Here is a 12,355-nt window from a genome sequence, read left to right on the forward strand (position 1 = left end):
TGTATATATGTGTGTATATGTATGTATGTATGTATATATGAGTGTGTATGTATGTATGTATGTATATATGTGTGTATATGTATGTATGTATGTATATATATGTATGTATGTATGTGTGTATATATTTGTGTGTATGTGTATATATGTGTGTACAAAGTATGGAGGTTTAGTTCACAGGTGATCTAAACGATTAGGTACGCTAGGTAAGCAAAATAACACTGACATCTCATTTTAACAGATATATTTACCAAAATTACATAAGAATATCTGGAAATACTAAAAAGTAAATTTATTCAATAAAATCACCATTGGCTTCAACCACAGCCTCCAGACAACTTTCGAATCTCCGGCAACTCTTCTGGACAGTCTCCTTGTTTAAGTTGGTGAATGTTGCCAAAATCTTTGCCTTCAATTCATCTTTGGTATTACAAGGAGTTTTATTGGTCTCTCACTCAACTGCATCCCACACACAATAATCAAGGGGGTTGCAGTCTGGAGAGTTAGGTGGCCAAATGTTAGGGGTGATGTGCCAATGGTTGTTCTGTGTGTTCATCTGATCCTGGCTAAAATTTTTCTTGTCTGAGAAAAACCAATGCATGTTTGGTTGGAGGGGATGCTTGAGTTTGTTCAAATTCTTCATAGTGTGGTCTTTCTTGTTCTTGGTGGCTTGGGATAAAAAATGGCCCTTTAACCTCTCATCACCTAGCATAAAGCTACTTCTCTCAATACTACCCTCCCTCAGTTAAGGAGGTCAAGTTTTGCAAGTTACTTGATGATCTCACTAGTGCCAGTGTCTTGTTAAAAAAAAAACAACAAAAAAACCCACCTAGTGCACTCTGGGAAATGGTTGGCATTCGGAAAGACAGCCAACCATCCATAGAAATCAAGTCAAAGTAGACAGAAGAGTTGGGCATAGTCCACTGGCATGTCAGATCCTATCAAGCTGCCCAGCCCACACTCACATGGAAAACAGATGTTGAACAACGAAGATGCGGATGGAGGAAAGACGGATGGTGGAGAGTAGGATGTCAGTGTAAGATATTTTTATGGAATTAACTTTGCTTTAGCATCATTTTCGAAGGTAGGTTTTGAAGAATTCTGCAAATAAGGTGCAGGTATGGTAGGTATGGTAAAAAGCTTGCTTCCCAACCACATAGTCCCGGGTTCAGTTCCACTGCATGGCACCTTGGGCAGGTGTTTTCTACTATAGCCTTGGGCTGACCAAAGTCTTGTGAGTGGATTTGGTAGAGGGAAACTGAAAGAAGCCTGTCGTATATATATATATATGTGTGTGTGTGTGTGTGTATTTGTCCACCTGTCCGATGTGCTCATGTCCCCCATAACTTAGCAGTTCGGCAAAAGATACCGATAGAATAAGCCCTGGGGTCGATTTGTTCGACTAAAAACCCTTCAAAGCGATGCTCCAGCATGGCTGCAGTCAAATGATTGAAACAAATGAAAGACTAAAAGAATTGGGCAAATGAAGCAGAAAAGCGAAGGAGTAACAGAATATAACAAAGATATAGAATAGCTGTTCTTGTTTAACCCCATGTCGGGCTTGGTCTATATAAGTAAAGGTATCGAAACCATGATCATTCTGACTTTCATTTAGCCCCCTTGGCTGTCGTTAGTGAAATTAGCTTTGTTGCAAACATTCATGGTTCCAGTCTGAGACATTCTTCCTGTAATCTCTGGGGCAGTGACAGGAGGACTGCTCTTCTTTGCCGAGGTAAGTCATAAAATATCAAAAGAAAAGAAAGACTACGTTATTCTATGTATCTTTTTTTTTCTTTAAAGACGACAAAGTGTGATTTGGGGAAAATTTGGCTGCTATTTTTAGGTGGTGAAGGGACCGTATAGAGAGGTATAATTATTCGGCGCTGGAATAGAAGACATTGGGAGAGATGAGAGGGGAGAGAACTAGATCGATAGATAGAGACATGTAGGTAAAGAGAAACATAAAGAGAGGGGGAGGTAGGTAAAGAGAAACATAAAGAGAGAGGGAGGTAGGTAAAGAGAAACACAGATATAGACACAAAAAGAAAGAGAGAGAAGAAATAGAAGTAAAGAAAAACAAAGCGAGAGAGAAATTGAGAAATGCAAGGGAGTGAACTGTTGCCTGACTAATTCTCCCGCCAACAACTACTTCACCTGGTCAGGTGTCACATTTGTGTTTACCTTTACACGTCTTGACACTCTTCCTGTTTACCTTTACGTATCTCGACACTGGTCCCGTTTCAAGGTTGACGGTCACCTCCAGACAAAATGGTTGTCTCATTTACTGTGTTGTTACTATGTTTAGTCTGGTCACATGCAGTCGAAGGTTCGAAAACAGACAACGGCAAAAGACCACAAGAGGTTACCACGTCTCTCGGCTCTGTAGTGGTGGTCGGGGCTGGAGTTGCCGGATTAGCAGCGGCCAGGTCCCTCACCAACTCTGGCCAGTGGGATGTTACTGTGTTAGAAGCACGAAAGGAGCGCTATGGGGGTCGTGTGTGGACCGACCGCATCAACTTTGACCGTGCAAAAGGTAAGAAGAAATTGCTTCCGCTTCATGTTTGTTGGTCATTTGGTATTTTAATAGATTTAATTAAAGACAGTGAACTAATTATAACAACGGGCAAACAAATCTATACAACCTTCTTATGTAAAGCAGATATCGCTATTAAGGAAAACTACCATTCCAGTATCTTCCTATTTTAGCGGCGTAAAATCGTGTTACCTTTTAAGTGTTTTTCTTCTGTCACGGCCAGAAAATTACCTTTTTTTTAAAAAAGTTTGTTACTGTGTACTTTTTTCTAAAAAGTAAATTAGTCAATAAAATAAAATTGTACAAACAGTTCTTGTTTTCCATTTAATTTGTCTTTCTTCCCGTAAGTTTCTGAAAAATGGGTATTTTTAGATGAAATTTTCTACTGATACCTTTCCGATGGTTTGAATTAGGATTATATCGGAATTTAATGTGGTGGGGGAAAATAAAATTACTTTCTCTCCAGCTAGTAATCTAATAACTACTTAGTGCTGAACTTGCTAGAAATAACAGCCAAATTCTCACATCATATTCTACTAGCTTTAAAAAAAAGTAAGGTTTCTTTTAATAACCTAATCCTGGTGATCTTTGATTTTAACGTACCATTTTCACTTTAAAATTAAAGACTTCTTGTAATGTCAGATTGTTTCTGGGGGGAGGTAGGGGGAAAGGTGGGACGAGATGTCATAACAAAACGACCTTTAAATAAAGACAGTCAGTTTGACCTGGGATTTAATAATAATGACAACCCTATACAATAACGTCGGAAATTCTGTTCTGCCCAAAATGCTTATTCCTTCGAGTTTGCAGGTTTTGAACAGGATTGTGTTTTTCAATATTTTGGTTTTTGCTTCCTACCCTTCCAGAAACCTTTTCATTTTTAACTTTTTAAATCCCCCGCCCCTGTAGTCTTGTGTTTTCGGCACATCAATCAAAAATAAGTCTTTAGATTTTCTAGTGTCACATTCCTGACTAAAATAAATTCAGTTTCATAGAGTAAAAACCTGTTTCTTTCTTCTCCACAGAAAATCTGAAGAACTCACTGTAAGAAATATTAACCATCAACTAACTTCACTTAAAGTAAAATATATTCCATTTTAAATTCAAATTACGACAAACGTAAATAAACAAACGAAGTTTGCTTTTAGAAGCTTTGAGATGTCTTAGAAAGTTAAAGAAGTGATTTTAAATTCTCAATCGCAGAATAATGCTAATAATATAGCCTGAACAGGATAAAATACCCCTATTTTGCAGAGAAAAGTGTAGGGGGCTAGCTGTGGCCACCTACACTTTTCTCTGCAAAATTAGGGGTAGTTTATCCTGTTCAGGCTATAATATTCCATTTTCTTTTTTTTTTTGGTTAATAGGTCTTGAAGCTGATCTGGGAATTGTTATGTTTGATGATGATGACCCTGAGAACATGCTGAGTGAATTTTTGGGTCCATTTGAAGTGAGTCCAAAGCGTATTGAATTGAAGCAGTTGATTGATGGTAACACAAACAAAGTCTACCGTGATCTGGAGTTTGAAAATCTGGCTCAGATCCATCAACAGGTGAGTTATTTGTTACCCATCGCAATCTCCTATACACTAACTACCGAGACATTCAGCTTTGATAACCCAAGTAGACATAGACCAACAAAGTGATTATTTCACAGGTTACACTCAACCTAAATATTTTCCTGCATACTTCGTATCTCCCCTCTGCTGTCGTATACCCACTCTACACAACAAGGTCAAGCTAACATACCTTGTCACATATTAACATGACATACCAACGACAGGGCTTCTCTATGGTTGCTCGACCTGCTAGAAATAGCAGTCAAGTCTCCTTGATCGCACCCTACCATTTTTAGAATAACAAGTATGGTCATTGCTGGAATGCCTGGTCAGTTACAGTTAGTTGTATGTCTGTCTGGTCAGAGTTGACTTGATTTAAACCACAACATACAGTATGGCATAGCTGCCGTATTCCATCACTTCTATACTCTATAACAATGGTTCTCAGCCATTTTCCCCCTCCGAATCCCTTTCATTCCTATTTCACTAACTTGGACCCTGATAGCCATTCAATGTTTAAAAAATCTTAAATTTTTACAATACTTTTTACAAACAGGGAGTCAGTCAGTCAGACAGCACTGGCAACAGCCATGCCCTCAAATGGTGTTTTTTATGTGCCAGTGACACGGGAGACAGTCAGGTGGCACTGGCACCAGAAGTATATTATTATATTATGAACTACTATTAAAGACATGTAGTGGTCTGTAAATAATTCTTCCAAATTTTGGTTCAAGGGCAGCAGTTTTGAGGGGAGGGGAAGTCAATTACATCGACCCTCCCCCCAATGCTCAATGAAAGACTTTATGATGTTAATTACATAATCACTGTGTAATCCATTTCCTATAATTGTTTCTCTTTTTCCCCCTTCGACAGCTTTTAATGGCTGCCGTGCAGACTTCCAGTTCACCAACCAAGGACGTTTCATTGCAAGAAGCCATTGACAATTTATATCGACTGCAACCAGTTTTCAAAGAGACCCTTCCACCAAACGTCTTCACTACTTTGACTTTAGCCAGATACAATCTGGCCCCAAAGTTAATCTCTTGCAGGTCCTTGAAATCTCGCTTTAACTTGCTCCCTAATACAGTTATTGAAGAAGGGTTCCAAGAAGTCCTCGACAGGTAACATCTTCCTTTTTTGATTCGTTAATTATTGACAGGGCCATTTGTATATTTGTAGCAGAGATGTCTGACTGATTCAATCACCCAGTACATTACTGGTATGTTCCTCTCTCATTCCCATGTAGCCCTTTCTCTGCTCTTTTAAATAAATCAGATGAATCCCTTTTCTTCTTTTACTTTTCATGAAAAACATTGTTTAAACATTTTAGGTTGGTCAGTGGTGTTGAGCTGGAAGAAGCACCGTTAAATCTGGAGATGAATAAGGTAGTTTCTCAGATCAAGATAGCCCAAGTGGACAATACCAGTAAGGTTTTGGTCCGAACCAAGGATCGGCGCCAGAAGAAAGCAGATGCAGTCATTGTTGCTGTGCCATTAGGGGTTCTCAAAGCCTCCCGAATAGCGTTTGATCCTGTACTACCTGTTGAAAAACGTGTGGCTTTGAATTCCTTAGGTAAGGTGAAATTTATGACACAAAACAGCTCATTCATAAAAGCAAACCTTTTAATAATAATAATAATAATAATAATCCTTTCTACTGGAGATATAAGGCCTCAGATTTGTGGGGAGGGGACTAATTGATTACATTGACCCCAGTGTTTCACTGGTACTTAATTTATTGACCCCGAAAGGATGAAAGGCAAAGTCGACCATGGCGGAATTTGAACTCAGAAGAGATTGCCCCCCCCCCCCCCCCCGTACTTGTTTTTTAAAGTCTGGTACCTATTATCATCTGTCTTGCTGAACTACTAAGTTACAGGGATGTAAACAAACCACCATCGGTTGCAATGTGGGACAAACACAACACTAAGACACACACATAGATACATACATTAACACATACACACTCTTATGAGTGGTTTCTTTCTGTTTCTGTCCACGAAATTCTCTCAGGGGCTATAATAGGAAACAATTACCCAAGATGCCACACAGTGAGACTGAACCTGGGACCATGTGGTTGGGAAGTAAATGTCTTACCACATGCCACACCAGTGTAATTATGATTTGTGTACATGTGAATCTGTATTTGTCATCTAGTTTCCATTCATGATGTATTAAGTATAATCTTTCTTTCTTTTTTTTCTTCCATTTCTTCACCCAACGTACAGAGGTTAGCAGTGTGAATAGTGTTGTCTTTAAATTTGCTTCAATATTTTGGCCGAGGGACACAGAACTCTTCCATTTTGCTGTATCCGATATGAGTGAAATTGGATTGATGACCACTTGGTTAAACACTGGCTGGTTGTCTCGTCGTAAGGATCCATATTTGACCACCTTTATCCAAGGCAATACTGCTACCAAGTTTGGAAATTACTCTGACACCCAACTTAAAACTATCGGTTTGTATCTTAAAACTATTTATTCATATCAAATATCAAAGAACATGGGATCTTCTGTGTTTTGTCTCCGTCTTACGAATGAGTAACTAGTAACTCTGTTACTTCAAACCTTATTTCCTTGAGGAAATCTTAAAGAAATTTATTCCAGTTTTAACTATTTTATAAAGAGAATATTAGTTCTTGTTTAACCCCAGGTCAGCCTCAATTGAGTAAATTCATGATTCATGATCAGAGGTCTTCTGTTTGTGACACTTCATCCTGTTTTTTTCTTTTGTTATTGGTGGGAGTGTGATTAAGGAAGATTTGGCTGCTATTTCTAGCAGGTTGAGTGATTACATAAAGGCTTTTTTGTTTGCTTCAAGGTGTTGGTCAAACAGTAATGTTGTTTGTGTGTCTGACTGTCTGAAAGACAATAACTTCCATACAAAACTCCAATAACTAACAATTCTCTTGACTGTTTCTTCTAGCACTGGAACGGTTGACAGCAATGTTTCATTTGAAGAATTTGTCCAAAGATGCCATCTTGAGTGTGACATCAAGTAACTGGGCATCTGATCCTTTCAGTCAGGGACTTCTCTCTTACCCCACCATTGGTGAGTATTCTCATGTCAATTTTAGTTATCTAGATGTGTGCGTGTGTGGGACATGATAGCCTCATCTTGTCATATGATGGCCATTTCACATTCAACCTGATTAGTTTAATTTACTTTCATCATTACATGTGCATGAATAGTCACTATGCAGCCATCACCATAGAATTTTATAAAATACAAATCAGATCAAGAAATGAATAGTGAGACATCAGTATGTCTTTGGATTTAACCCTTGCGTTAATGTATTTATTTTGAGATGCTCTGTGTTTCTTTCAATTATTTTAAATATAAATAAGAACTTAGTAAAATAACTTAGTTAACATTAAGCTGGTGTTAGGAACATAAATTGTGACTAAGGTTTGGTGGAAGATTTTAATTCAAAACTTATGAAAACAAAACATTTGTGCTACAGAGCCAGAGACAGTTTCAGCTGGGTTGGTATCAAAAGGGTTAAGTGATAAATGCTTGCACAACTCTTTTGCCACTCTCTCAGTCACCAATGACAAGCTTTGCAAGATATCAGGTCCTATTTTAACTATAAGACTAGAAGTCTTGCTGCCTCCATTGAAATGGCGCCAATCTGTAAAAATGTTTGTTTGCTTTAGTGAAGAAACATCACTAAGTTTTGTCTCCAAAGATTTAACATATACACCACCCATTACCCCACCTCGCTCTTCTCCATGTGTTAATGGTGTTGACTCATTTCACAGACCTTTGATGGCAGAGTTTTTTTTTTATATTTATGTTCTATCTTTTACTTGTCTCAATCATTGAAAAGCGGCCAGTCTGGGGCACCAGATTCAAAGGTTTAGTCTAGTGGTTCTCAACCGGGATCCATATGACCGTTTTGGGGCTGTTGTAGAAGACACTCGCTCAAAGTGCCACACCATGGGACTGAACTTGGAACCATGTCGTTGAGAAGCAAACTTCTTACCACACTGCCATGCCTGTACCTATTTCTTTTATTATTTAAGAATAATTTTTGTTATAACGTTGTTGATGCAGGGTTTTTTTTGTTTTTTTTAATCCTTTTCACTCAGCATTCTATATCAGAAATATTGTTTCTCATTTTCATCCTTTTCTCTCTGACCGAAAGGTATGTCCCAAACCCAGTGGGACGCTGTCTCCAAGCCTATCTGTCCTCACATCTACTTCGCCAATGACTATACTGACTCCACCAGATTCGGGACCATCCAGGGGGCGTTTAGATCTGGACTCCGAGCAGCTGAACACCTCATGCAAGGGTGCCGTGGCAATGTCCCAGACCCCAAAATGAGATATTTAAAAGAGCCGAAGGGATCTAGAAAAAGAGGTCACGGAAAAAAGCAGGTCAGAGCAAGCGTAACGGTCAACAGAACCAAGAAAGAAGAACTATGAGCTATTGTTGATGTTTTAGTATGAGGTGATGGCCAGAATTGGAACTTACTAGTTCTGTGTTATCTTTGTGAATTATGTTACTGATTATTTGATATGTAAATATCACCAATGTGTGTATATACATATATAGTGAATTTGTGTGTGTGTATATATGTATATATACTAACTTTGTCTCTCTCTCTCTCTCAATATATAATCCTTTTTTTTTTTTTGGATGGTGAAATTCAAAGCACATAATGCTATAAATAAAAGCATATAAGTATTGGGTGGGAAAATCCTCTTGGATAGAAAAAGTCTAAAGCTGTCTCAAGGATGATTTTTTTTACACTTGTTGAACATGGAGGAAGGAGCAGTACCCATAGCTTTTGCAGACCCTGCTTGACCAATAAGACAAATGCCATTAACGTTCTTTTTTGAACCTTTCTAACTCTAACAGTTGCAAGGAGGAAATTTGAGAGGGTTGGTACTCTGGGAAAGAAGGTTAGGGGTGTTGTGATTAGCGTAGGGCCTGGGAATTTAGACCCAACAAGGGTGATAAGAAAAGACAAGTAGAACGGGAGTACCTGAATGGAGATGGCATAGCCCCAGTTAGCTCTGAGGAGCAGAGGCCATTAGAGAGTAGCAGTAGGAAAAAGCAGAAAGAAGAGGTAGTGTGTCTGTGAGCCAGAAACGAGGGCATATTATCTGTGAGTGATTTTTATGCCAACCACTTGGATGACTCTTTTTCTGGTTGCAGTTGAAGATGTTTGAGCGCACTGTGGCCTCAACACAGTCTATTACATAAGTTTGCCATTACTCTTTTTACTCATTTCAGTCATTTGACTGTGGCCATGCTAGAGCACCGCCTTTAGTCGAGCCAATCGACCCCAGGACTTATTCTTTGTAAGCCTAGTACTTGTTCTATTGGTGTCTTTTGCCAAACAGCTAAGTTACAGGGACGTACACACACCAGCATCGGTTGTCAAGCGATGTTGGTGGTGGTGGTGGTGGGGGGGGAACAAACACAAACATATACATACACATATCTATATATATACATACATACATACATACGATGGGCTTCTTTCAGTTTCCGTCTACCAAATCCACTCACAAGGCTTTAGTCGGCCTGAGGCTATAGTAGAAGACACTTGCCCAAGGATATAAATAAATAAATATTCCAGTATTAAGAATGAAGACTTGTTTACATTCCTTTGTTTACTCCATTTACTAAAATGTATCAGGATGTTTTACATGATTTATTTATGTATAAAAACAGCAAGCTGGCAGAATAGTTAGCATGCTGGACGAAATGTTTATTGGTATTTCATCTGTCTCTATATTCTGAGTTCAAACTTCGTTGAGGTCGACTTTGCCTTTCATCCTTTCGGGGATTTGATAAATTAAGTACCAGTGAAACACTGGGGTTGATGTAATCAACTTACCCCTCCCCCAAAATTCCAGGCACAAGGCCTTCAGTAGAAAGGATTATGTATATACCAGTAGCCCTTAAACATGTATTGGTATCCGTGTTACATTCCTGAAGTATGCATCAAAATGTGTGTTGCATTCCTTAAATATGAATCACCATCTGTGTTACATTCTTTAAATATGTATCAATACCTGTGTCACATTAATATGTATCAGAATCTGTGTTACATTCATTTACTTGTCTCATACAACAATGTATCATTTATATTTTTCTAGAAATAAAGAAATCATCGTTTTTAATAAAGCTTCTACTCTTATCTCTTGCTATTTTTCTCTTTATACGACATTAACCTATTAGCTTTTAAACCAACCATATCCGACCAAAGTGTTCTGCCTGTTTTGTGTCCGAAGCAGTCAGATCCAGCCTCTCACCCCTACCTTAAAAATAAACTATCACATCATTGAAATTTCAAAGCTATGAGATAATACATTAATATATACGATGTGTGTGAGGGCATACCTACACAAGTGTGCCCCTGCTGACTTGCGGCGGGGGTTCCTCGTAACTCCCACTAAAATGAACATTCTTTAATGAAATATTCTACAGATATGTTCCTGATTATTTCGGAATTTCTTTGTGAAAATGTTTTTCTGTGGGTGGAGAGAAGAGTTTCGAAAATTTACATGAGTCAGTTTGTTTCCTCATAACTTTACGGAAAATGGATATTTTTTAATGAAATTTTCTACAAATACCCTTCAGGCAGTGTAGACTCCGATTATATTGGAATTTAATATGAAAAACAAAAAATGGTGAGTTCTCACATACATACTAACAAACATCACAAAATGAAGCTTGAAATTACGAAAAAAATATTGATTTGTGTCAGTATGTTGTGTGCATTCTCAACAATTTTATTTTTCATATTAAATTTCGATATAATTCTAATCTAAACCGCCTGAATGGTATTTGTAGGAAATTTTTATAGCAAATAAAAAAATACCCATTTTTCTGAAAGTTATGAGGCAACAAAGCCGACTTGTGTGAATTTTCAGAAACCTCCCTCGGAAAATTGTTTTCCGCAACAAATTTCGGTATAAACGGAATTTCCACCATCTAAATCATATTTGTAAAAAGTTTTATTTGAAAATCACAATTTTCCTGGAAGTTATAGGGGAACAAAGTCCGGGGGTGAAGTGGGGACATTTGTACAGGTTTGCCCTTTGTCAGTATGTATGTGTGCAACCATCAATTTTTTCTCTTTTTCCTTTTTATTTTTACATTAAATTCCGATATATTTTTTAATCTACACAATCTGAAAGATATTTGTAGAAAAGTTCATTAAAGAAAGCATTCAATTTTTCTGAAAGTTACGAGGAAACAAAGTGTAGATGGAGAGACACTTGTGTGCCATTTATTTCATTCAACCTCAGGTGTGTTTTTTGGGGTTGAACAAACCGACTACACTGTATTTCGAACCCTCAATGTAGATGGACGAAACTAAACATTGTAAAGTGGTTTTACTTTGACTTACCTTCGTTTCTTTCATTCTGTCATCGACTTGTGATAAAAGCCTCCTAATTCTGAATCATTAATGTCGTTAACTCCTTTGGAAAGTTGGTACGAGTCCTAAATATCGGCCTTTTCCGTATAAAGTGTCTTCGGCGATCTTTACCAAAGATCGGCCTTTTCCGTAACACCTGCACGATCTTCGTTACGGTGTTAGTGTTTAGGGTTACGGTTAGGGACGAAATTCCCAAACCGAAACCCTAAAACCCAAACCGTTACCCTTACCCTAACAGTAAACCCTTGAAAACAAATCGCGCTCTCTGTATCTCTTTCGGTGTTATGACGTTGTTTCTCTCCAACACTTATTACGGTAAAGGCCGACCTTTGGTAAAGATCGCCGAAAACACTTTTTACGGAAAAAGCCGACATTTTGGACTCGTACTGTAAGATCGCCCGAATATGAAGAAATAAAAAATGCGCCGACGAACGGGGAAGAGATGAGAGGACTCGGATCATTCCCAAAGTGAATTTTCCAAGTCGTCTCCCGTTCGCCAGCGCGCATTTTTTTGCCTTTTTGGTTACTGGAATGGGTGTAAAGCAATGTGTAAGAAACGAATATGAAAAAAAAAAAAAAATGCGCGCAAAGCAACGGGAGGGTGGGGAGAGGACTTCGGAAAATTCACAAGATCCGAGTTTTTCCCTCGTAACTTTTAGAAAAAATGGAGGTTTTTTTTCAGTGAAATTTTATGGAAATACCTTTCAAACGCCATACATTACGATTATAAAGAAATTTGTGGGGAAAATCTTTTCCAATAAAATTTTATGAAATTTCAATGAAATACCTTTCAAACGGCATAGAAATTTGTGGAGAGAGTCTTTTCCAAGAGGGTGGGGAGAGGACTTCGGGAAATTCATAAGATCC

The 12,355-nt window shown here is 38.1% G+C and overlaps 1 protein-coding gene across 1 annotated transcript; it reads left to right on the forward strand.

The window, feature by feature from the left end:
- The first annotated feature begins 2,161 nt into the window (after positions 1–2,161).
- Positions 2,162–10,230, forward strand: LOC106875493 (uncharacterized). Its single transcript, XM_014923662.3, has 7 exons — positions 2,162–2,530; positions 3,898–4,082; positions 4,962–5,209; positions 5,419–5,660; positions 6,316–6,546; positions 7,014–7,139; positions 8,236–10,230. Exons 1-7 carry the CDS (start codon positions 2,266–2,268, stop codon positions 8,514–8,516), a joined length of 1,578 nt encoding a protein of 525 aa, XP_014779148.1. The 5' UTR covers positions 2,162–2,265; the 3' UTR covers positions 8,517–10,230.
- The last annotated feature ends 2,125 nt before the right edge of the window (positions 10,231–12,355 follow it).

The sequence above is a fragment of the Octopus bimaculoides genome, chromosome 23, assembly GCF_046866305.1.
Source record: "Octopus bimaculoides isolate indiv1 chromosome 23, ASM4686630v1, whole genome shotgun sequence".
NCBI classification, from domain to species: Eukaryota; Metazoa; Mollusca; class Cephalopoda; order Octopoda; family Octopodidae; genus Octopus; species Octopus bimaculoides.